The 21,807-nt window shown below is 42.6% G+C and overlaps 1 protein-coding gene across 1 annotated transcript in view; it reads right to left on the minus strand.

The window, feature by feature from the left end:
- LOC124616610 (meiotic recombination protein SPO11) overlaps positions 1-21,807 on the minus strand; it is a 194,007-nt gene that overhangs the window by 105,548 nt on the left and 66,652 nt on the right. The window contains exon 3 of the mRNA XM_047144932.1: positions 96-292. Coding sequence (XP_047000888.1) covers positions 96-292 — 197 coding nt within the window. The remainder of the gene's footprint in view (positions 1-95; positions 293-21,807) is intronic.

Consider the following 21,807-nt stretch of genomic DNA (forward strand, 5'->3'; position numbering starts at 1 on the left):
CGGCCGCCGAAGTACTCGTTTGTTTACCCCTGTTGCCGACTGCAGCAGGAGCTGAAGACAATCACAGCGCCGGAGCCGCGACTGCCGGACCCTACCTGCGGCGGCGCGCGCGCAGTCGATGTGGTCGCCCTCCGCCGTGGTGATGCGCAGCGGGCCCGCGACCAGGGCCTTGCCCGACGCCAGCAGCCCCAGGCGCCAGGCGGGCACCCCAAGCAGCCGGCCCACGTCCATCGCCGCCGCGTCCACCGCGCGCTGGCTGCGCGCGCCGCCCGCCTGCTCGTAGTACAGAGCCCTGCCGGCAACGCCACACCACCTGAGTTGCTTATCGTAACAGCACTGCCGCACTGATCGACAATGTCAGTTCAGTGCCACTTTAAATAAAGGCAGAACATGTGATGGATTCTGACCAGCAGCAAGAGTACCCAGAGCTATTTGTTCTGAAATTCTAAAACTATTTCATTCACCTCGAACTAATAAGACTTGCTCCCCTCCTCCTACAGCTCAGATCGTGGATAAGCTCTCATGAGTGTCAAATCGGCGGCCCGCAACATATAAGGTGTATCACAAAGAATCATCTGATTTTTTTTAAAAAAAACGTAACTGTTATGTTATTCCAGATTTATGCGTGAATAACGTACTGTTGGAAAGAGCCAGCTCTCGAATTTTACGTACATGGTTCAAATGGCTCTGAGCGCTATGGGACTTAACTGCTGAGATCATCAGCCCCCTAGAACTTAGAACTACTTAAACCTAACTAACCTAAGGACATAACAAACATCCATGCCCGAGGTAGGATTCGAACCTGCGATCGTAGCAGTCGCGCGGTTCCGGACTAAAGCGCCTAGAACCACTCGGCCACCGCGGCCGGCTATTGGATTGTGACCTGTGATATTATCAGTGCTTCTTCACTACCGTCGTACACACGCTTCTTAATTAAATCACAGCGGTCTCGGCCGCTCATATAGTGCAGTTATGGCTCCCAGTGTACCCCGTAAGAATACCCTGTGTTTTGCATTTGGGAAATCTTCCAGGAATGTGCAACCAAGTTCTCTAGAAATCCATCACTGGATAGTAGATATTATTGGCATTACGTCCGACCAGGTCCACACAGCATATTATGACATGGCGGAATACTGTTTCTTTGTGAAGTTATTAGATCAGATACAACTGAAGAAAATTTTGGTGAATACTGGTGGGAAAGAAGAGTTCCGACATCGTGATCAGTCGGTGAGTACAGTTTCAATTACTAACGCTGACATCGAATATAAACAAGTGCGAGTGTTACATTTGCCACCTGAGGTTGAGAATTGTTTACTTAGAGATTTCCTCGCCACATACGGTGACATCCGACAGATTAGAAACGAAACATGGTCGAGCCGTCACAAACACCAATGTTATAGTGGGGTTCGCTCAGTTGACATGGCCGTTAAAGTCAATATCCCATCCTATATAATGGTTTGAAGTAATAAGGCTCATGTCATTTACGATGGACAAGTAGGCACTTGTTTTATCTGTAACACGAATGGACATTTACGAGATGATTGCCCACGGCGCGTTGTCGCACTTCGAAACAATCTGCAACAACGACAGAGAATAACATTGGCTGATGTCCTAACTCAGACGCCTTCTGTGATTGACTCCCAACCAAGGGCATCTGTGTCTGAGAACAACGATCTCGGTAACGGTACCTTCCCACCCTTACCTCAGAAACTCGTGGCCAGTCACCCCTTAGCCGCCGGTGTTGCATTGTCTGTCGGCAACAAACGACGCCGTACTAGTGACGGGATGGCTCCGGTGACCAGCTCGTACAAAAATAAAACCGATGACGCGCAGTCACGGTCCTCCACACAGCACACGCGTATGTCGGGTGGCTCAGTTACGACCCGCCAAATTCACATTGAAACTCCCGACGCAGAAACTGTCAATACGAGTGCAGTCGAGTGTTTACAGCAATCCGTGGCGATGGCGCTTCTCGACTCGCCACAGGTGGTCAACACACAAGAGGCGGCAGTCAACTGCAAACCGTAAACACAGAGGATGATGCACGCGGTGTAGAGCATAACATAAACACCCGCCACCTCGGAACTGCTTCCAAACAACGCGAGGAACCGGAAAGCTGTATAGAAACAGCCAGTGCGGCTCCAAACAAACACAGTGAGCCTACTGAAGCCGCGTCTTCGGACTTGCCATCACCCGTTCCGAAGCAAGGACTTTCACATACTGCTTACAGCCATGACGCGCCGACTCCGCCGTCTTCTATGACACTTCGGACGACTGTGCGACGGCAAAATAAAGTTAAACCAAATGACTCCGTGGCTGGAAGTAAGTCAAAGAGTAAAAACTGCTACGAAACCTGCGGATTTAGGTTCGAAGTCCGACGGTCACCCCCAAGTCTCTGACGATCATGAGTCAAGCTTATAAGTTTTTGACCCTGAACATTAACAGAGTTAGGACAGATTTAAAATTAGCAATGCTACGGCAGTTTATCTATGAGTCCGAAGCTGATATAGTTCTGTTACAGGAAGTGTCTATCTTAAGTTTTCATGTATCAGGATTTGCAACAATCGTATACACCGCGGTGGTCGGGGGTACAGGTACGGCCATTCTATTACGAGACGGAATCCCAGTGAGCAATATCGAAATGTTCGATTCCGGTAGAGGCATAGCTTGCCAAATTTTTGACGTCACCCTCGTCAATATCTATGCTCCATCTGGAACGACTCTAAAATCAGAAAGAGCTAACTTCTTTAAACAAAACATCTTCTACTTGTTACGCCGCTACCCCACCCAGTTGATACTTAGTGGTGATTTTAACTGTGTGATCCACAAGGAAGATCAATCGCCAAACTTTAATTACTGTAGGGAACTATATGAGCTGGTGCGTCACCTGCAGCTGAAGGATGCGTGGAAACGAAAATTTCCTACCCTGGTAAAGTACACGTACCTGACCTCCACCGCATGTAGCCGTCTAGACCGTTTGCACATCTCTGAGAACATTTGCCAACATGTTCTGGACGCCGATGTCATTCCGGATAGTTACTCCGAACACTGCGCCCTCTGTGTCACGATAAATCTGGCCAAACAGCATACTAAATGGCATAGGATTCCGTGGAGCCCAAATGTTTCTATTCTCGCCGATGCCGCGCTACAAGATGTCATCTCCACGACATGGGCGGATTGTCTCAGGCAATGCTGCAGATATTCGAGCAAGATAGCCTGGTGGAATGTTGCTGTCAAACGGAAAATGCGATTAGCCTTTAAAAAACTACAATTGGCAACGGGTGCAAGGTGTCGAACGCACGATTGATTTTTACCACACAGTGCTGCGAGAGTTGTATGCGACTACGTCACCAACCAACACGCACCTGACGACCATCAAACAAATAAAGGCGAAGCTTATAGGCATAAAGCGAACGCAGCCTGAAGGCCTGAAAATCAGATCTAAAGCAAAATCGCTTCAAGAGGACGAACTTGCATCGCTGTATCACCTCATAAAACATCGTGCCAATCGCAAGCGAGGTTTTATCGGGGAGCTGGACACAGATGATGGACTCCGTTTGACCCGTTCTTACTGCAGTTTACCGGCAATTCACGGATCTGTACTCGCAATGCGATACATATGGTGATGACGGCGGCGATATTGTGCGTGCTCTGCCCACCGTAGTCACGCCTGCGGAGAACTCGGCGGTCGTACACGATTTTGCTCCAGACGAAGTCCTTGAACTGATTTCTGGCTCTCCATCGAATAAATCCCCTGGCCCTGATGGTCTGGCACGGGAATTTTATGTGCGTTTCTGGCCCATTATCGGACACGCTTTTACAGATGTCCTCAATGAAGTGATGCGAGGGAGTGAAATGAAGGAAGGTCGAATTGTATTGATACCTAAAGGAAAAACCGAAAAACCTTAGATAACTTCCGACCGATTACTTTACTCAATTCTGATTACAAAACCTTTGCCAGAGCACACAACAGCAGGTTGTCTCCATTAATGAAACAAGTGATTCACAACCATCAATCATGCTTCCCTGGTCGCACTATTATGACGCCCCTTTCGGAATATAGAGATGTAATAGCCATAGCGTCAGTCACTAACGTGAATCTCGCATTGCTGCTTATCGACTTTTGCAAGGCATTTGATCGCGTCCGCCACGAGTGCCTCCTACAGCTACTGCAGCGGTGTGGTTTTGATCAACGGGTTATTAACGTCGTGCAACATTTCGTCACGGGCATTAAAACCAAAGTCAGCGTAAATGGACAGCTTACTCAGCCCATCGAGGTCCAAAGAGCCGCAGGGGAGTCCTCTCTCCATGATGTTATTTGTTTTATCGCTCGAGCCACTCTAATGCTCCATTAATGACAAACTTGCAGGCCTGTCGATCGCCGGGACGTCCTTCGTGGTTCGTGCTTACGCCGACGACGTCGGAGTGTTACTGCGCAACAACGGAGACGTTATCAACCCTCGAGACCGTGATAGACGAGTACTGTCGTGCTTCCGGTGCTATCAACACCGATAAATGCGCCTTTGTCAACATTCGAGGACTCGACGCCGATATTGTACCTTGGGAAAAGCGTGTCGAAGCCCACACCACTCTGGGGATGATTATCGACAAATGCCCACTAAAAATGAATGAAAAACATTGGAAACATGCAAGGTGCCATCTATGAAAACAATTGGCGGTCCGTTGACATTCTCCAACGCATACGTCTCCTCTGCAGTTATATATTCAGTAAAGCGTACTATATGGCCCAAATATTTCCAGTCCCCCAGATGCAGGCCAAACACGTGATGAAACCCTCTAATAGATTTATCTGGCAAGGACATCTGTTCAAAGTGAAATACACCACGCTGACGTCTTCCAGACAGGCCGGCGGACTCAACATGCCTAACATTAACCGAAAGTGTACTGCGTTATATATTAAACGAATCACCCACTTGTTGGACAAAGGAACCTCTCAGCATAACCAGTTGGCTCTTCCGAATCTTACAATCCACCCATATGCACCCACCCGTTGATGTAGGTGAAATGCATTACAAACTACGACATGTCATGCAGTTTTTTCTTGAAGTAAGCTATATAGATGGAAACTATCTCACGCAGGATTTACCGACGACACACCTGTTGTTAAAAAGATGGACATCTCCAATAGTCCGGAATCCCATTGAACTTAAATACCCGAGTGTTTATTGGAAGGCAGTTTGGGACAACATAAGTTTAACTGTCCACACTGCTGAAGTGGCGTCCACATGGTGTAAAGTGGTAAACGATGTTATACACACTAATGAAAGGTTGCATAAAATCGGCTTATGTGACAGTGATAAATGCGTCCGCTGTGGTCTGGTCGACACCTTACGCCATCGCTTCACTTGTGGCAGTCATCTCATTAACTGGAAATGGGTGCAGCAGAGGCTGGGCCTGATTACCCGCAGCAGCCCAGCCAGCCACTGCACCGACATCCTGCTCTGGCCGGACGCGAAACATTTTCCCGCTGCCAAGAACAACACCGTGATGTGGCTGTTAGCACAGTTCGTGACATATGTCATCATCCACAATAGTGAAGATAATCTCATTAGTTTCGAGGCTTACATGAGAACGGCACGCTGGAAGATGAAACGTTACCCAAATTTCAGGAATACGTTTGCTAACATGTTAGACATAATTTTTGAAAAACAAGGCGTAGGGTAATTCTCGACGCCGTTAAGGACACAAATCACATGCACGACGATGTAGCGGACAAAATACACAACGAATAAGGGGTTACACCTGTTCCCAGGACTGCTCCCGACTTCTCAACGGCGTTATTAACTTCATTTGACGTTTTCTTTCATTTATGTTGCCTGTGCATGACTTTGTTATTCGTTTGTATGCTCCAAATGACTTTCTGTGAAGAGTTTGGAAAGTTGTGAATCGATTGAACTGCATTTCTAGTTAAGACAGTCAATTATATATATTTTGTAATTCTCTTTAATATGTTTGCGTTTTGGTTCTATGTCTGTCTGTACTGAAAATGCTATTGTCAGTTTAAAATTTTTGTTATGTTTTGTAAGCTTAAAAATGGCACTAAGTATATTGAAATGTGTTCTTCAGACTACTGTAGGAAACAATTCGTTTTGAAACAGTTCCAGTACTTCATTATTTTGTTTTTGTGCTTATGTGCTTATATGATTGTTTAATAATGAAAAAACAAGTGGAAAAAAACTATCCCGTAATCAGGGAGCACCGTTGTTGCCTGTGAGGAGCGTAATCACATGCCGGTACATGTCACTCCGGTTCTATTTCCTCGGGTTCGCGGCTGCAATTCCACTCTGCTATTGTTACGATCGACGTGCATGCGCTGCTGGCTGTTCGTCTGCCGCAAATGTTGACCTCAGCTCTCTCCGCTGTGTTGCTGCTCGATCTTTTGTCACAAGCTCCTGTAGTGCAATGAACAGGAGTAGACTGATAAGTTTACGCACTACTCAAGCCTTTCTTTAAACGGCGATACTGTACGGGATCTGACATTCTGTCTCGCAACTCTGTATCTTCATGACATCGAGTCTTCTGTGCTGATTTAGTTACTGCTGATCGATATCAGCAACATCGGCATTCAACGGACATCGTTAGACTGAATGTTCTGGCGTGTCTTCTTCACAACAGGCACATTCGGAGATTTGTCTTCGCCCAGTTCGATGTCAGTACGTCGCGTAAAGCCCATGACCTGTCAAGAAGTGTGTCTCGTCTCTTGAAGGACTGGGCTGCTTCATTCCCAGTCTCTAATTTACCTCTGGGATAATACCATAATTTTGTCTCCCCTGTTTGGGCATCACCCCATTCTTTCTGCCGCCGGAGGAGGACCTAACTGTGTATTTTCTGCTGGTTTGTAGCCCATATTTCTATAAAATTTTGCACTTCATGTTCTCCTTTCATCGCCCTCCTTTTCCCGTATCTGGAGATGGAGTGGACACATTGCAAGTGCTATCCGCAACGACGTAACTGGAATTGTACCGAAAGCTCCGTCAAGTGAAGAAGTTAACTATTTGTATTGCTGTTAAGATACGTGCTTTTTGTTTGAATTGTTATTTTATAATCATGACTGGCTAGGCTAATGATTTTGTTAATCATGTTCTTGCCTCTATTGATAATTTCTTCAATATGTGCACTATAATTTTGTCGCTCGTCGAAAAAGACGCCAACATATCTTTCGCTCTATGGATCTGTAGCTTAATTTTATGACCGGATATGCAAAAAGAATTCCGTTGAATAAAGTGTACGTGGTCTTTTCAGGCGTAACAAACAAGTTAATTCCTTGGCACCAGTGATGTAATTCTTGAAGGAATGTATTACATCCTTCTTTCAAGTTACTTCTGAAGCTTCCATTCACAAGGGTCATCACGTCGTCGGTATTTCCCTGTACTTCTACGACCGTTCCGTTGTGATTCAGCCTTCCTAATACCGGGTCATGTACCATATCCCAACACACAGGGCCACTTACAGATCCCTTCGGGCAGCATCTTGAAATATTTTTCGTAAGGATCCATCCTGGGCACGACAAAGATGCTTATCTGTTTTGGCAGTACCTGTTAATACAGTAGTGTTATTCTCATGGGCAGTCCCAGTCTCTCGGGCGAAGAAAAAGTGCTAGCCGTTATAAGTGACCGAATGTCCTGGCGAAAATATATCTATGCGGAGCCTTTTTTGCTACCTTTAACGCCTCATTTACACCGTCTTCTGATGACTTTCCACTACTGAAACCATGTTGTTGGGAGATCACTCCATGAAGAAATTTTTCCTCCTGTAGTCTAGCGCATAGCAGCTTCTCAAGGAAAATTGGTCTCTAGAACATTAGAGCCCCTTTCCAATATAATCACATTTGCTTGTTTCCAAAATCTCGTAATAAACATGCGTTACAGCGCTGGCACAAATATAAACTTATTCGGAAGGAGGGGGCTATAGAATTTTCATATATTGAAGATGAAATGACTTGTACATTGTTACTCTTGGGAGCCATCGAGGGCACTCCAAGATAGGAAATCAGAGCCACAGAGCAGAGAGAGGACAAAAGTAGTACCGTTTAGGTTACCAGAGTTAAATAGCAAAACTAGAGTCCTGAAAATAGCAGACGCTCTGGGCAGCTGTCCCAGGGGACAAGTTTCACTTCAGAGAATTAACTGGTAACTCCACCCACGATCTAGCCGTTGTAAGGCGTCACAGCAGAAGATGGCAACAAAAACGGACGTCTTAACAGAGGCAGAAAGCTTGATACCTGCTCCTCAGAGCTGCAACGTCAGTGGGTTAGAGATGTTAGAGTGCTACAATAGCTGTCTCCACACGCAAGAGGATACGGGATAGGGCCAAGTGACGTAGAACGCTGTTGTTGCTGGCCGTAATAGGAGTGGCAGTAGCGTGTAGCTTTCAGCTGAACGTTGTTGCTACCAAGCTTGAAGTTCGTTAATGTAAAGTCTACAGGCATCCCTACCTACCGAGTAGCAGAATGGGGGAAATCTAAACGTGGTTAGCCAGAGGCGCCCTGGATGTGCGCTGCGACTCGTCAGATTGGCTGAAGCTTGTTAAGTGCTGGTGAACTGGCTGGACAACTGTAGGAAGGGATAAATAGTGCGCCGCCACGATTCTTTAAAAACCCAAGTTTTTGTATTCAGAGGAGTTCTCAGATTACTGAGGCGCCGGCTCCATGTCGCTGGTGGCCAGCCACAGTATGCTCCGACATATCTGTTTTTCTCATTTTTAGTGCTGCTCTCAAGTTTATACTTACATTGCTGTTAGTGTTCGCTACTTCTGTTAGCGCCACTCCCGTCGATTGAGAAACTAACCTCTGTTTTGCAACCAATTGTCTCCTTTGATTTTTCTGTTTAGAATTAGCCTTCAGTGTAGTAGTTCGTCTGATCGCTGATATACAGTGTCAGTGAGACCCCTGAAGTGCCGAGTGTCCCGCTGCGAGCATCCTGTCGAGTGCCAGAGTCTGCGCATCTCGCAGGTGCCCTGCGACAGTATTTGGCGCTGATCCAAGTCATCAAACAGCCTTCACTGGGAATTTGTCTTTCTGCATTTGCTCCTCACCACTAGGGAATCGCAGACTGATCTCAAAGCCCCTGTCTTTCCTCTGTCTTGTGTTAGGGCACGACACAAGGATACCGTCATCAAGTGATTTACTCTTTTTCAGTTTCAGGTCAAAGATCCTACACCCTCTTCTGAAAATGGAAAAATTATTCTCTCTGCACTTGAGCCGTGTATCGACTCGTGCTACACCTTGTATTTAGATTGCATTGGTTTTCCTTTTCTTCCCCTGACGTGTTTTTTTGATATGTTGTCTGTCATTAAGTGGCTGCTTGGTTGTCTTTTCCCTCTGCTATCGATATCTGCGTTTGCTTCCGGGAAACTGCTATGGAGGAAGTGAGAACTTTGACCGGTGGTAACTTCGTGTGGTGGCGCGGAAGTAGGGGATTGCGCGCAGAGAGTGTGGTGGACACGGGAGGGCAGTGTGTCTCTCCAGCGCAAAGCAGGCGTGGTCGGTTGTACCGAGTCACCACGTGATGTATGTCGGTTGTGTGTAACGAGCGGGTGGATTTGACGGAAGAGCTCCCCGCGGGTTGGTTATATACAGAATCGCCCCACGAGTAGTTACTGTTCACTTGACTTTGGTGGGACGTTAACAAGCTTCTTTAAGTCATCCGTTTCAACACTGGAGTTTAAAAAGGAGACACCTACATGAAGGAGCGGTCACTACCCGTCAACGTTGTAGAGAAGACGTGAACTCCGGTGACAGAGCGTGTTGTCGCGTGACCGTGGCGTGTCGGGTACACTGGCGACGCATGCGCGGTCGGATGTGTGGATCCTTGCCATCGGGGCTCGTGTACTGCCGGTTCGAGCATAATTGCAAGTTAAGTTCGAGGAAGGCTTAATCATTAAGTAATAAGTTTGCGTAACCAGTGTCTCTTCTGCCTTGTGGCCTCCGGCGATCGGGTTTCCTGTCCCCGGCACCGGTGTAATTGAAGACAGTGATCTTATCTTTCCTCCTCCTGTCGATACTGCCTGATGGGAGCTGTAGTTTTGGCAGTTTTAATTGTCTCCCTATTCTGTCGTGTGTTATGAGTCAATTCACGCTTCGTGTTGGTTGACCAAGTGGTCGCTCATTCAGGACTGTGTGGTGTAATGTTTCCTTGCACGAGGTTAGCTCTAATTCTGTCAGCAAGTTAAGCCATCTTATTACAAGTTTTCGCTGGCTAAAAGTCGGTGCAGTGACCAGCCTGAGAGTGGCAATCGTGTTTACGGGCGTATTTAAGTTGGTCAGTATTCTGCCTAGCCTGAGCATCCCTGAGTGGGTGATTTGTGGCCGCCTTACACGTCTGTCATATCTGTTATGTTCTAATGATATTCCAGGACACTTTTGTTTAAAAACTTTTTTAAATTCCTCCATTCCTTTATTGCCATTAATCGTGTGTTTGCTGAGACCTTTGATTTTGTTTTTAATGGCGGTATTGGTAGCTTCACTACCTCACCGTATTTTATTAACGAAGTTCTGTATTTACTTTAGCAGCGTGTTTACTAATGTTCTTTAAATTTTTTAAACTGTTGTATTGATATAAATTACTTGAATGCCGTTAGCGGCGTATTTTGAAAGATTGTTTATTGCCGAACTGCTAGTTTCTGTAAGATATGAATAAAACATTTGTGTGTGAAAATCTCAACTCGACAGTAAACTACTAGAAATTTGGCCCCGTTTCCCAACTTGTGGTGTGGCTTGTAGTAACCGCAACCACTGTGTGTGTCAGCACTGTACGCTTCACTACTTTTGTTCTGCAGTTCTCTGCATTCATCAAGTTTATCCTTTCGTCCTCTGCAATGTCGTCTGGAAAGGGAATGCCTATCAGTAACTGTGCAGATTACCGGCAGTTTTCTCTCAAGCTGCCGTCTGCTCGTTTTAGAGTTTATAACATTGTCGGAGATCTTATCATTTGCCAGACGATTCTACAAGGTGCACCTCATGAGTCAGTATGTAGATATTGTGCCAGGAATAGGTTTCAGCTCTGCATTCTTTCATGCTGTAAACAGTCTTTGAATTACTGTTTAAGATCCCTATATCAGTCCAATCTGCGAGCTCTTTCTTCGCACAGTGGCGTTTTTGGTAGAACCTTCTGGCCTGTGTGACTTCTGTTTAATGTTTTCGGGAACCCACCTTTCATGGTATTTATGAACACCATCCTGTTTGTCTTGTGAGTGGATTGCATCTTTCATGGCCTCTTGTGATGCAAGACGAGTTCTTGAGCTTTTGTGTCCACGTGATCATCTGCTTCCACCGAGTCCGGACAGTGAGAAATATTCCTCAGATGGTTCGAATCGGCTTTCCTTATGTTATATGGAGTCTTCAACGTATTTAATGCATCTTCACCTGAGTCCATTTCTGCAAGAGCTAACTGTAAGGATTGCATCGTATTTACCACTCTCATATTAATACCATTATGACTTCCTGAAATATATCGCTATTTCACCTTATACTGAACTAAATCATAGTGGTAACTTACTGTTCGCGTTCCTGATATAAAAAATCTTGCTTAAGCGAAAATCAACAGCATGTACAAACTTCAAAAAAATCCATGACTGTGTGATCTCTATAATACTACTTATTTACATCCAATTTCGGTTTTAAACCATGTTCGTGGCACCAACATAACACACAAAAATAGGCCAAATGTGATAATGAAAATAACATAAAATCCACAGATGAAGTAGTAATTACCAAATACTTAAGAAAAATGTTACAAACGTGTCACATGTCATACATGTCTTCATATAAAGATAACGAGAAATACGTGGACTATGACTAAGATCAAAAGATATTAAATAAATCTATTATAACAAATGAGACCAAATACAAAATTAACATGAGGACTGAGTGGAAAAATGATAGCAACCAATGTATAAGCTGAAAGCAAGACATGTCAAAGAAGAATATCGTACCAAACCCAAGGATGTAGCCATTGAACAAGAATGTTATTATCGAATCACAATGTCTAACTATGTTCAGTTGCAATTGTAATTAATATTTCACAATGATTAGAACAATATGAAATGTAAAATTGCAGATATCCAGGTGTGTAACAGTTACTAAATATGAAAACCCAAAAAGTATTCAACCTCTGAGTAAACGTAACCACATGTGGAATATAAATTAACGTGATTGCATAAATTGAAGTGGATTACAAAAATAGTAGGGAAAATGCACATTTTTGAGGCACTTCGAAAAAGACAGATTAAGTATAGAGCAGGTAGATGAACTGCATGAAAATGCATTGAAGTCAAGCGCCGGCACGCCAGCAGGGAACGAGAGAGCAGAGAGAGCTCTGAGAAGAAGACATCGGCGAATTGCACGCTGACCGACCGCTCTCCAGGAGCACATCGCGATAGCAGCAGCCTCTATGCGAAGAGAACATAAGCGCCGTGCCCGACTGGTCGCGGCCCAGTTCTACAGAAGGTTCAAGACTAGCGACCTGAATGGAAGAGTCAGCTGTATTGCTTCACTTGTATTAGGAATTGTTATACTGGAGAACATTGTTTATTTGGATATCGCTCTTTGCTTGCGACACATCTGTAAGATTCTCAAATTTAAGTGTTGACATTGTTCATTTAGTAATAATACGATTTGTTTGAATGTTGTCTAGCGATCCGAGAAGGCAGGCTTCCAAGACCCCACATAATACGTCAAGGCAGGATTCAACATTTGGCGAAAGGGCGACATACAAATGAAAATGTTCTCCAGTATAACAATTCCTAATACAAGTGAAGTAATACAGCTGACTCTTCTATTCAGGTCGCTAATCTTGAAGCTTCTACAGTACTGGGCCGCGATCAGTCGGGCGCTGCGCTTATGTCCTCTTCGCATAGAGGCCGCTGCTATCGCGTTGTCGTCCTGGAGAGGGGACGGTCAGCGTGCAGTTGGCTGACGTCTTCTTCACATCCCTCTCCGCTCTCTCGTTCACGACTGGCGCGCCGATGCTTGACTTTACGCTGTAACTCTGACCATGTCGCCATCTGGACGCAGTGGTCATTGCAAATTCACGGGCTACCCTATCAAGCCTCCTATCAGACCCAAATTTTCAACTTATCCACACATAACAAATGTAGTGACTGTTGCAAGTTATTCTCATTACTCACGGCATTTTGCCGATTCCCATACGAGTTCGAGTCTGGTGTGCATCCGCATGAAGAGGTCATTGGTCATCCTCTGTTAGTTATATATTTGTGGTGTCTCTTCTTTCAGACAGGAAATTACAAGAGAACAAAAATAAAGAACACAGACCTATAAAAAGCTGTTACAAATTACAAGAGTGTTTCATAATTTTTTGCAAACACAGTATTATTATAGGCAGTATTTGGAACTGGAAATTGATAGTGAAAATAAAATTAAATTGATGACAATTTTTTTTTATTTTTTTATTCCGATTTTGGCCGTCTAGGGACCGCGTTAAACAACTATTTTTCAATGTACATTTCTCCTATTGCGCTCCTCCTCTTTTCTCTTCTGCCAATATGTCTTCATCCTCTCTCTGTGCTGCTCCCTTCGGCCTTCTGTCCAACCTGTACCTCCAGTTCTTCTCTTCTTCACTTCAAATCCTTCAAAATGTTGAATTTTGTCTCTCATTAAGTCTCTGTTGGTTATATCATCTTCTCCTATACCCATCTCCTCTAAGTCTGCTTTGACTTCTTTGAACCAGGTAATTTGGGTTCTGGGGTTCTTGTCAAAAAACATGAATATTTTCTTTGTCAGCCTTTCATCATTCATTCTTTTCAAATGGGCGTAAAAGCTTACTCTTCTCTTCCTCATAGTATCTCCCACTTTCTCAATTTTGTCATACACTTCTCTATTACTTCTAAGCTTCCAAGTCCCATTCCCAAACCTCGGCCCAAGTACTCTTCTAATGATTTTTCGCTCCTTTTTTGCTATAGCTTCCATTTCCTTGTTAGTGTTCATTGCTAAACATTCAGATGCATACAGACACTCTGGCTTAATCACAGTGTTGTAGTGCCTTATTTTTGCGTTAATTCATACTGACTTCTTGTTGTAAACATTCTTTGTTAGTTGGAATGCCATTTCCATTTTTCTTGTTCTTGTTTTATTTCCTTCTTTATCTGAAGCATTGGGCTGGATGATTTCCCCTAAATATTTGAAATTAGAAACCTTCTTTATCTGGCCATACTTTGTAATCATATTGTTCGGTGCCTCTTTTACATTGGTTAGGTACTCTGTCTTTTCAAAGGAGATTTTCAGTCCTGCTTTTTCTGCTGTTTCATTCAGAATATTGATCTGTTTGACTGCTTCTTCCAAACTTCCTGCCAGAATCGCTAAGTCATCCGCAAAAGCGAGGCAATCTACTTCTAATCCATCCTTTATTCTTCCTAATCTGATTTTTTGTATTCCTTCTTCAGTCGTTTTCTTCCTCCACTCTCTAATAACTTTTTCTAACACACAGTTGAATAGGGTAGGTGACAACCCATCTCCTTGTCTTAATCCTGTTCTGATTTTGAATGGTCTGGATACCTCACCCCGGAACTTTACTTTTGCATAGGTATCCGTAAGTGTTTCTTTGACGATTGCGACTGTTTTCTTGTCTGCTCCAAACTCCCTAAGGATGTTAACCAAGGTTGTTCTGTCAACGGAGTCGTACGCCTTCTTGAAGTCAACAAACGTGATAAAGATGTCTTTTCCTCTTAATCGTCTATATTTAATAATTAACTTCAAGTTTAAAATTTGCTCCACACAAGATCTTCCCTTCCTAAAGCCTGCTTGGTATTCACCAATTTCTTGATCAAGTTGTTTCTCCAATCTGTTTTGTAGGGCCTTAGATAGAATTTTATACGTTACCGGAAGTAAAGATATCCCTCTGTAGTTATTTGCATCGGTTTTATCCCCTTTCTTGAAGATGGGGTGGATTAATGCAGTTTTCCATTCCTCCGGTATACGTTCCGTTCTCCAAATCTCATTGATTATTCCCAGTAGTTTTTCTTGAGTTGTATTATCCACACTTTTCCACATTTCTGCAATTATCATGTCTTCCCCTGGTGCTTTATTGTTCTTAAGGTTTTTAATGATTTCTCTGATTTCTATGAGGCATGGGGGTTCAGAATTATTGTTTACTGTGTTTGGGGTGTTGGCTGGTAACTTTTCAATAGGTTCCTGACAGTTGAGGAGTTGTTCAAAATATTTTGCTAATATTTCACAATTTTCTTCATTATTCATTGCCAGTTTTCCACTGGTATCTTTAAAACACAGATTTGGTGCTACATATTTTTGTAGTTTCTGTCTGAATGTGCTGTAAAAGGATCTGTTATTGTTTCTCTTAAAATCTTTATCCATTTGTATAAGTTGGTTCTTTTCAAATAGTTTTTTACTGATCTAATGAGTTTTGCTGTAGAAGATCTTTGCTGTTTGAACTCCAGGTAGTCCTTATCACTTTTGGTTGAGTGCCATTTCTTCCATGCCTTCATCCTTTGTTCTATTGCTTCCTCACATATCTCCTCCCACCATTCGTGTTTCTTTCTCTTTTTCATTTTTGCGACTTCTTGAGCAGATCTTATCATTCCTTCTTTTGTATCTTCCCATTTATCCGAACATATAACTATGTTTTGGCAGAACTCTTCTCTTTTCTCTTTCAAGATGTTTGCGTCTATCTTTTGAGTTTTCCTGTTTTGTACTTGTTTCTTTCTTTGTGGTATGAAATTTAATTTGATTGTCGATAAGTAGTGGTCAGTTACAATGTTTGCCCCTTTCCGAACTCTCACATTCATTATTTCTTTTTGATTATAGTGTGTGATGGCTATGTGATCTATCTGGAACTCTCCAATACTTGTGTTTGGTGATTTCCATGTTTTCTGTTTCTTAGGAGGTTTTTTGAAATTTGTAGACATTAATTTTAAGTTATGACCCTTGCATAGTTCTATTAATCTTTCTCCATTTCTGTTTGTCCTTTTGTGAGCCGGGTAGTTTCCTACTGTTTTTTTGTATTTTTTTTCTTGGCCTATTTGTGCATTGAAGTCCCCAAACAGTATTTTCACATTTGATGTTGGGATTTTAGAAAGTTCGTGGTCTAGAGATTCCCAATATGTATCTACTTTCTGAGGCTTTTTCTTATTGTCATTGTTGATGGGTGCGTGGCAATTAATAAGTGTATAGGTTTTATTTAGGGCGCGGAATGTGAGAAAAGACAAGCGTTCATTAGGTGACTGGAAGTCGGTTATTGAGTTTACCCAGTTAGATTTCACGATGAAGCCTGTTCCAAGGTGGGGAAGGCCTCTTCCACATGGGTTCCAGCCTTTCTTTCCCTTAAATATCCTGTATCCTTCATAATCCATTAAATCTTCATCTGTAAATCTGGTTTCCTGCAGCGCACATATTTGGATTTTATATACCTTCAAGACTTTGGTGAGCTGCTTCAGTTTTCCCGGCTTCAAGAGCGAGTTAATATTTAGGGTTCCAAAGAAATGTACGTTGTTTTTCTTCAGTTTAAAGGATTTTGAATTTCTTGAACGACATGGTGCATCAGGCTCTCCAGAATCCTTAGGCCTGATTGCGCTGCTGTTAGCGGCGGAGGATTGGTTACCTCCTGGAGTAGTTCTATCTAGAGAAATTGACATCATGCATAGTTGTTTGAAATTCAGGGGGGAGATTGCTTTTTGGGCCATTCCGAGGTTAAAACTGGGATTGTAAGTTCCAGAGTGTGTGTTCAGCCGCTCCTAACATGGAGAACAGACGCTGTTTGTAGCCGCTCCTCTAGGAGTTCAGACGCTACATTTCGTTAGTTTTTGGTCCGCCCTGGGTATTTGATGACAATATTTAAATTGATTCAGTATTTTGTGGGGTTGGAGGGTGGGGGGGGGGGTGTTGGAGATAAGGGAAGAGGAGTAAATGGGGGTTTATAAAATTGTGGAAAAATTGAAACAATCATATAGACCTACCAGAGAACACTAATATAGAACACAGCCCTTAAAAAACTCTTACAAATTACAAAAATATTTTAAAAATTTAACAAAGACAATATTACTATCGGAAATAAAAGCTATTTAAGTAACTTAATTTACATCTTCAAAAGTTTAGCAAGGCCTCCTTAAGCTAATGTTGTGAATGCTGTCATCTCAATTAGGAGTATGAGAGCCACTTCCCCATGATATATAGTCCCTTTGGATACCAGTACTTTATTTTTACTCAGTAATCTTCTTGATATGACTACATCATGCGATTGATATTTTTAATCTTTTATTGTTTTATTATTTATGTCACATAATACTATCAATTATTATACACATAATTCCTGTATGCTTGGTTATCCTGCATACCTACTCATATATGTTAGAAATTCCATCCATGTAAACCGCTATCTAATACATATATACCGGGTGATCAAAAAGTCATTACAAATTTGAAAACTGAATAAATCACGGAATATCGTAGATAGAGACGTACAAATTGACACACATGCTTGGAGTAACATGGGGTTTTATTAGAACCAAAAAAGTACAAACGTTCAAAAAATGTTCGACAGATGGCGCTTCATCTGATCAGAATAGCAATAATTAGCATAACAAAGTAAAACAAAGCAAAGATGATGTTCTTTACAGGAAATGCTCAGTATGTCGTCCATCATTCCTCAACAATAGCTGTAGTCGAGGAATAATGTTGTGAACAGCACTGTAAAGCATGTCCGGAGTTATGGTGAGATATTGGCGTCGGATGCTGTCTTTCAGCATCCCTAGAGATGTCGGTCGATCACGATACACTTGCGACTTCAGGTAACCCCAAAGCCAATAATCGCACGAACTGAGGTCTGGGGACCTGGGAGGCCAAGCATGACGAAAGTGGCAGCTGAGCACACGATCATCACCAAACGACGCGCGCTAGAGATCTTTCACGCGTCTAGCAATACTTCTTTTTTGTTCTAATAAAACCCCATGTCATTCCAAGCATGTGTGTCAATTTTTACCTCTCTATCTACATTATTCCGTGGTTTATTAAGTTCTCAAATTTATACCGACTTTTTGATCACCCGGTATATATATGTTATTTTTAAATTTGTAACACCTTTCCATCACTTATATCTCCCCTAATCTGTTACATTTTTGAACTTTTTAAAAATTCTGACAGTTTTTAAGGGCTATGTTCTGTATTTCTGTTCTCTCGTTTAATTTTACTAAAACTTTGTAAAACTCCATTTACCCCTCCCACATCTCCAACACCCAACAACACTGAATAATTTTAAATATTTTCATCAATGTTTTTTATTTTTGCTATCAAATTTCTGTTTCAAATATTGCCTATAGTAACAACGTCTTTTTTAAAAAAATTTAAAACTCTCTTGTAATTTGTAACAATTTTTAAGGACTATGTTCTTTATTTCTATTCTGTTGTAGATTTATGTGATTGTATTCGTGTTTAACTATTACTTTGCAAACCCCTATTTACTCTTCACTCCCTCCTTCCAGCACCATCCACTACGACTTCCCATTGCTTTACAACTGTGTAATACTTTTATGTATCACTGTCCACACACATCTCGCTCCGCCTCTCAGTTAACCGTTTGTCATTCATACGTAATACAAAGTACGTCAAGGATATGACCGGTTTCATTGTATTAAATAGAAGTTCTTTGTAATGGCTCCTTTAATATTTGTCACCTGTTCGAATTATTGACTTCTGAATGCGATAAGTTGAGGTCTATATTCCTAGTTGGTTCTTCAGCAAATTTCACTAGGTTGTCATCTTGGCTTATGACTTGCCTTTTATTTGTCTGTCTGAAGAATTATTTTTCTAATCAACATGTCAGAGGTTCACGCTCGTTGCTTGTTCTTCACGAGATTTTCGCTAGGTGTTATTCTCAGACTATTGCAACTTTTTTTATTCGTACGATTTTAGATGCAATTCATCTACAGTAACACTTGCAACCTGTATCCTCAATTATTTGCTGGATATATTCCATTCTCTGTCTTCCTCTACAGTTTTTGCCCTCTACCGCTCCCTCTAGTACCGTGGAAGTCATTCCCTGATGTCTTAACAGATGTCCTCTCATCCTGCCCCTTCTCCATGTCAGTGTGTTCCACATATTCCTTTCCTCTCCAATTCTGCGCAGAACCTCCTCACTCCTTACCTTATCAGTGATAAAACAAACAGCTTGTAAGATGGCACACACATGATTCGAAAAACACTAAAACAAATTACTATATGGGACAATACCATTCACCATGGGGAAAAACGTGCATCCTGTGTGGTTAAAGAAATGAGCGATTATGGTTCAAATGGCTCTGAGCACTATGAGACATAACTTCTAAGGTCATCAGTCCCCTAGAACTTTGAACTACTTAAACCTAACTAACCTAAGGACATCACACATATCCACGCCAGAGGCAGGATTCCAACCTGCGACCGTAGCGGTCGCGCGGTTCCAGACTGTAGCGCCTTGAACCGCTCGGCTACTCCGGCCGGCTTTCACCTTCACTCGGAACAGCAATTTCATCAGAGAATCGAATCATTAGTATCCTTTCACCGTGAATTTTAATTCCTGAACCTTTCTTTTTTTCCATAATTGCTTCTTCGATGTACAGATTGAACAGTAGGGGTGAATTTAAATTGATTCAGTATTTTGTGGGGTTGGAGGAGGAGGGGGTGTTGGAGATAAGGGGAGAGGAGTAAATGGGGGCTTACAAAGTTGTGGAAAAATTAAAACACTCATATAGACCTACCGGAGAACACTAATGTAGAACACAGCCCTTAGAAAACCCTTACGAATTAACAAAGACAATATTACTATCGGAAATAAAAGCTATTCAACTTAATTGCCATCTTCAAAAGTTTAGCACCCTTTTTAATCCGAGCACTTCGTTCTTGGTTGTCCGCTCTTATTATTCCCTTTTGCCTCTTGTACATATTGTATATTACCCGTCTCTCCCTGTAGCTTATCACTATTTTTCTCAGAATTTCGAACATCTTACATCATTTTACATTGTCAAACGCTTTCTCCACGTCGACAAATCCTATGAACGTGACTTGATTCTTCATTAGTCTTATTTCCATTATCAACCGCAGCATTAGAATTGTCTCTTGGGACCTTTATCTTTCCTAACGCCAAAATGATCGTCGTCTAACATATCCACAATTTTCTTTTCCATTCTTCTGTATACTATAATTGTAAGCAACTTGGATGCATGAGCTGTTAAGCTGAATGTGCGATAATTCTCGCTCCTGTCAGCTCTTGCAGTCTTTGGAATTGTGTGGATGATATTTTTCCGAAAGTCAGGTGGTATGTCGCCACACTCGTACATGCTACACACCAGCGTGAATAGTCGTTTTGTTGCCACTTCTCTCAATAATTTTAGAAATTCTGATGGAATGTTATCTATCCCTTCTGCGTTTTTTGTCTTAAGTCCTCCAAAGCTCTCTTAAATACTGATTCTAATAGTGAATCCCCTATGTCCTCTAAATCGACTTCTGTTTCTTCTTCTGTCACATCGGACAAATCTTCCACTTCGTAGAGGCTTTCAATGTACTTTTTCCACCTATCCTCTCTCTCCACTGCATATAACAGTGGAAATCCCTTGCATTTAATTTCATAAAATTTTGTTTTGACTTTCCTATATGCTGGATCAGTCCTTCCAACAATTATATCTTTTTCGATTTCGGAATTTCTGTCTGACCATGACGTAATCTAACTGAAATCCTCCCGTATCATCCGACCTTTTCCAAGTATACCTCCTCCTCCTGTGATTCTTGAACAAAGTATTCGCTATTAGTAGCTGAAATGTGTTATAGAGCTCAATTAGTCTTCCTGCTCTCTCATTCCTTGTCCCAAGTCCATATATCCCCTGTACTGTTTTCTTCTACTCCTTCCCCTACAGCTGCCTTCCAGTCCCCCGTGACTATTAGATTCTTATCTCCCTTTATGTACTGTATGATCCTTTCAATATACTTACATACTTTCTCTCTCTCTTCATTTTCAGCATGCGACGTCGGCATGTGTACCTGAGCTAACGTTGTCGGTGTTGGTTTGCTGTCTGTTCTGATAAGAACAACCTTATCACTCAACTGTTCACAGTAACACACTCTCTGCCCTACGTTCCTATTCATAACAAATCCTAGCCCGTTATACAATTTTCTGCTGCTATTGATATTACCCTATACTCATATGACCAGAAATCCTGGTCTTCTTTCCATTTCACTTCACTGTCCACTACTATATCTAGATTGAGCCTTTGCATTTACCTTGTCAGATTTTCTAGCTTCCTACCACGTTCAAACTTCTGACAGTCCAAGCCCTGATTCGTAGAACGTTGTCATTCCGTTGGTTATTCGGTCTTTTTCTCATGGTCACCTTCCCGTTGGCAGTCCCCTCCCGGAGATCCGAATTTCGGACTACTCCGGAATATTTTGCCAATTGTGAGATTATCCTGACTCTTTTTCAATTGCAGGCCACATCTCCTGTGGATGCACATTGTGTGTCTTTAATGCAGCGGTTTTCATTGCCTTCTGCATCCTCAGTCCGTTGATCATTGCTGATTCTTCCGCCCTTTCCGCAGTTTCCCATCCCAAAGACAAGGAAGTGCCCTGAACCTCTGTACGCTTCTCCATCTTTGACAAGGCCGTTAGCAGAATGAAGGTGACTTCTTATGCCGGAATTCTTCGGCCGTCAATGCTGATTATTGACCATGACTTAAGCGGTTTCGGGCTTCGAACCTGGGACCGAGGACGTTTTGGTTATTAATCGCAGACGCTTCCCCTAGATCACAAGTGCTATAAAGTGCTACAAATCTGTTATTTTATATTTCATTTTGTTA

The sequence above is a fragment of the Schistocerca americana genome, chromosome 5 (genome assembly GCF_021461395.2).
Source record: "Schistocerca americana isolate TAMUIC-IGC-003095 chromosome 5, iqSchAmer2.1, whole genome shotgun sequence".
Lineage (NCBI taxonomy): Eukaryota > Metazoa > Arthropoda > Insecta > Orthoptera > Acrididae > Schistocerca > Schistocerca americana.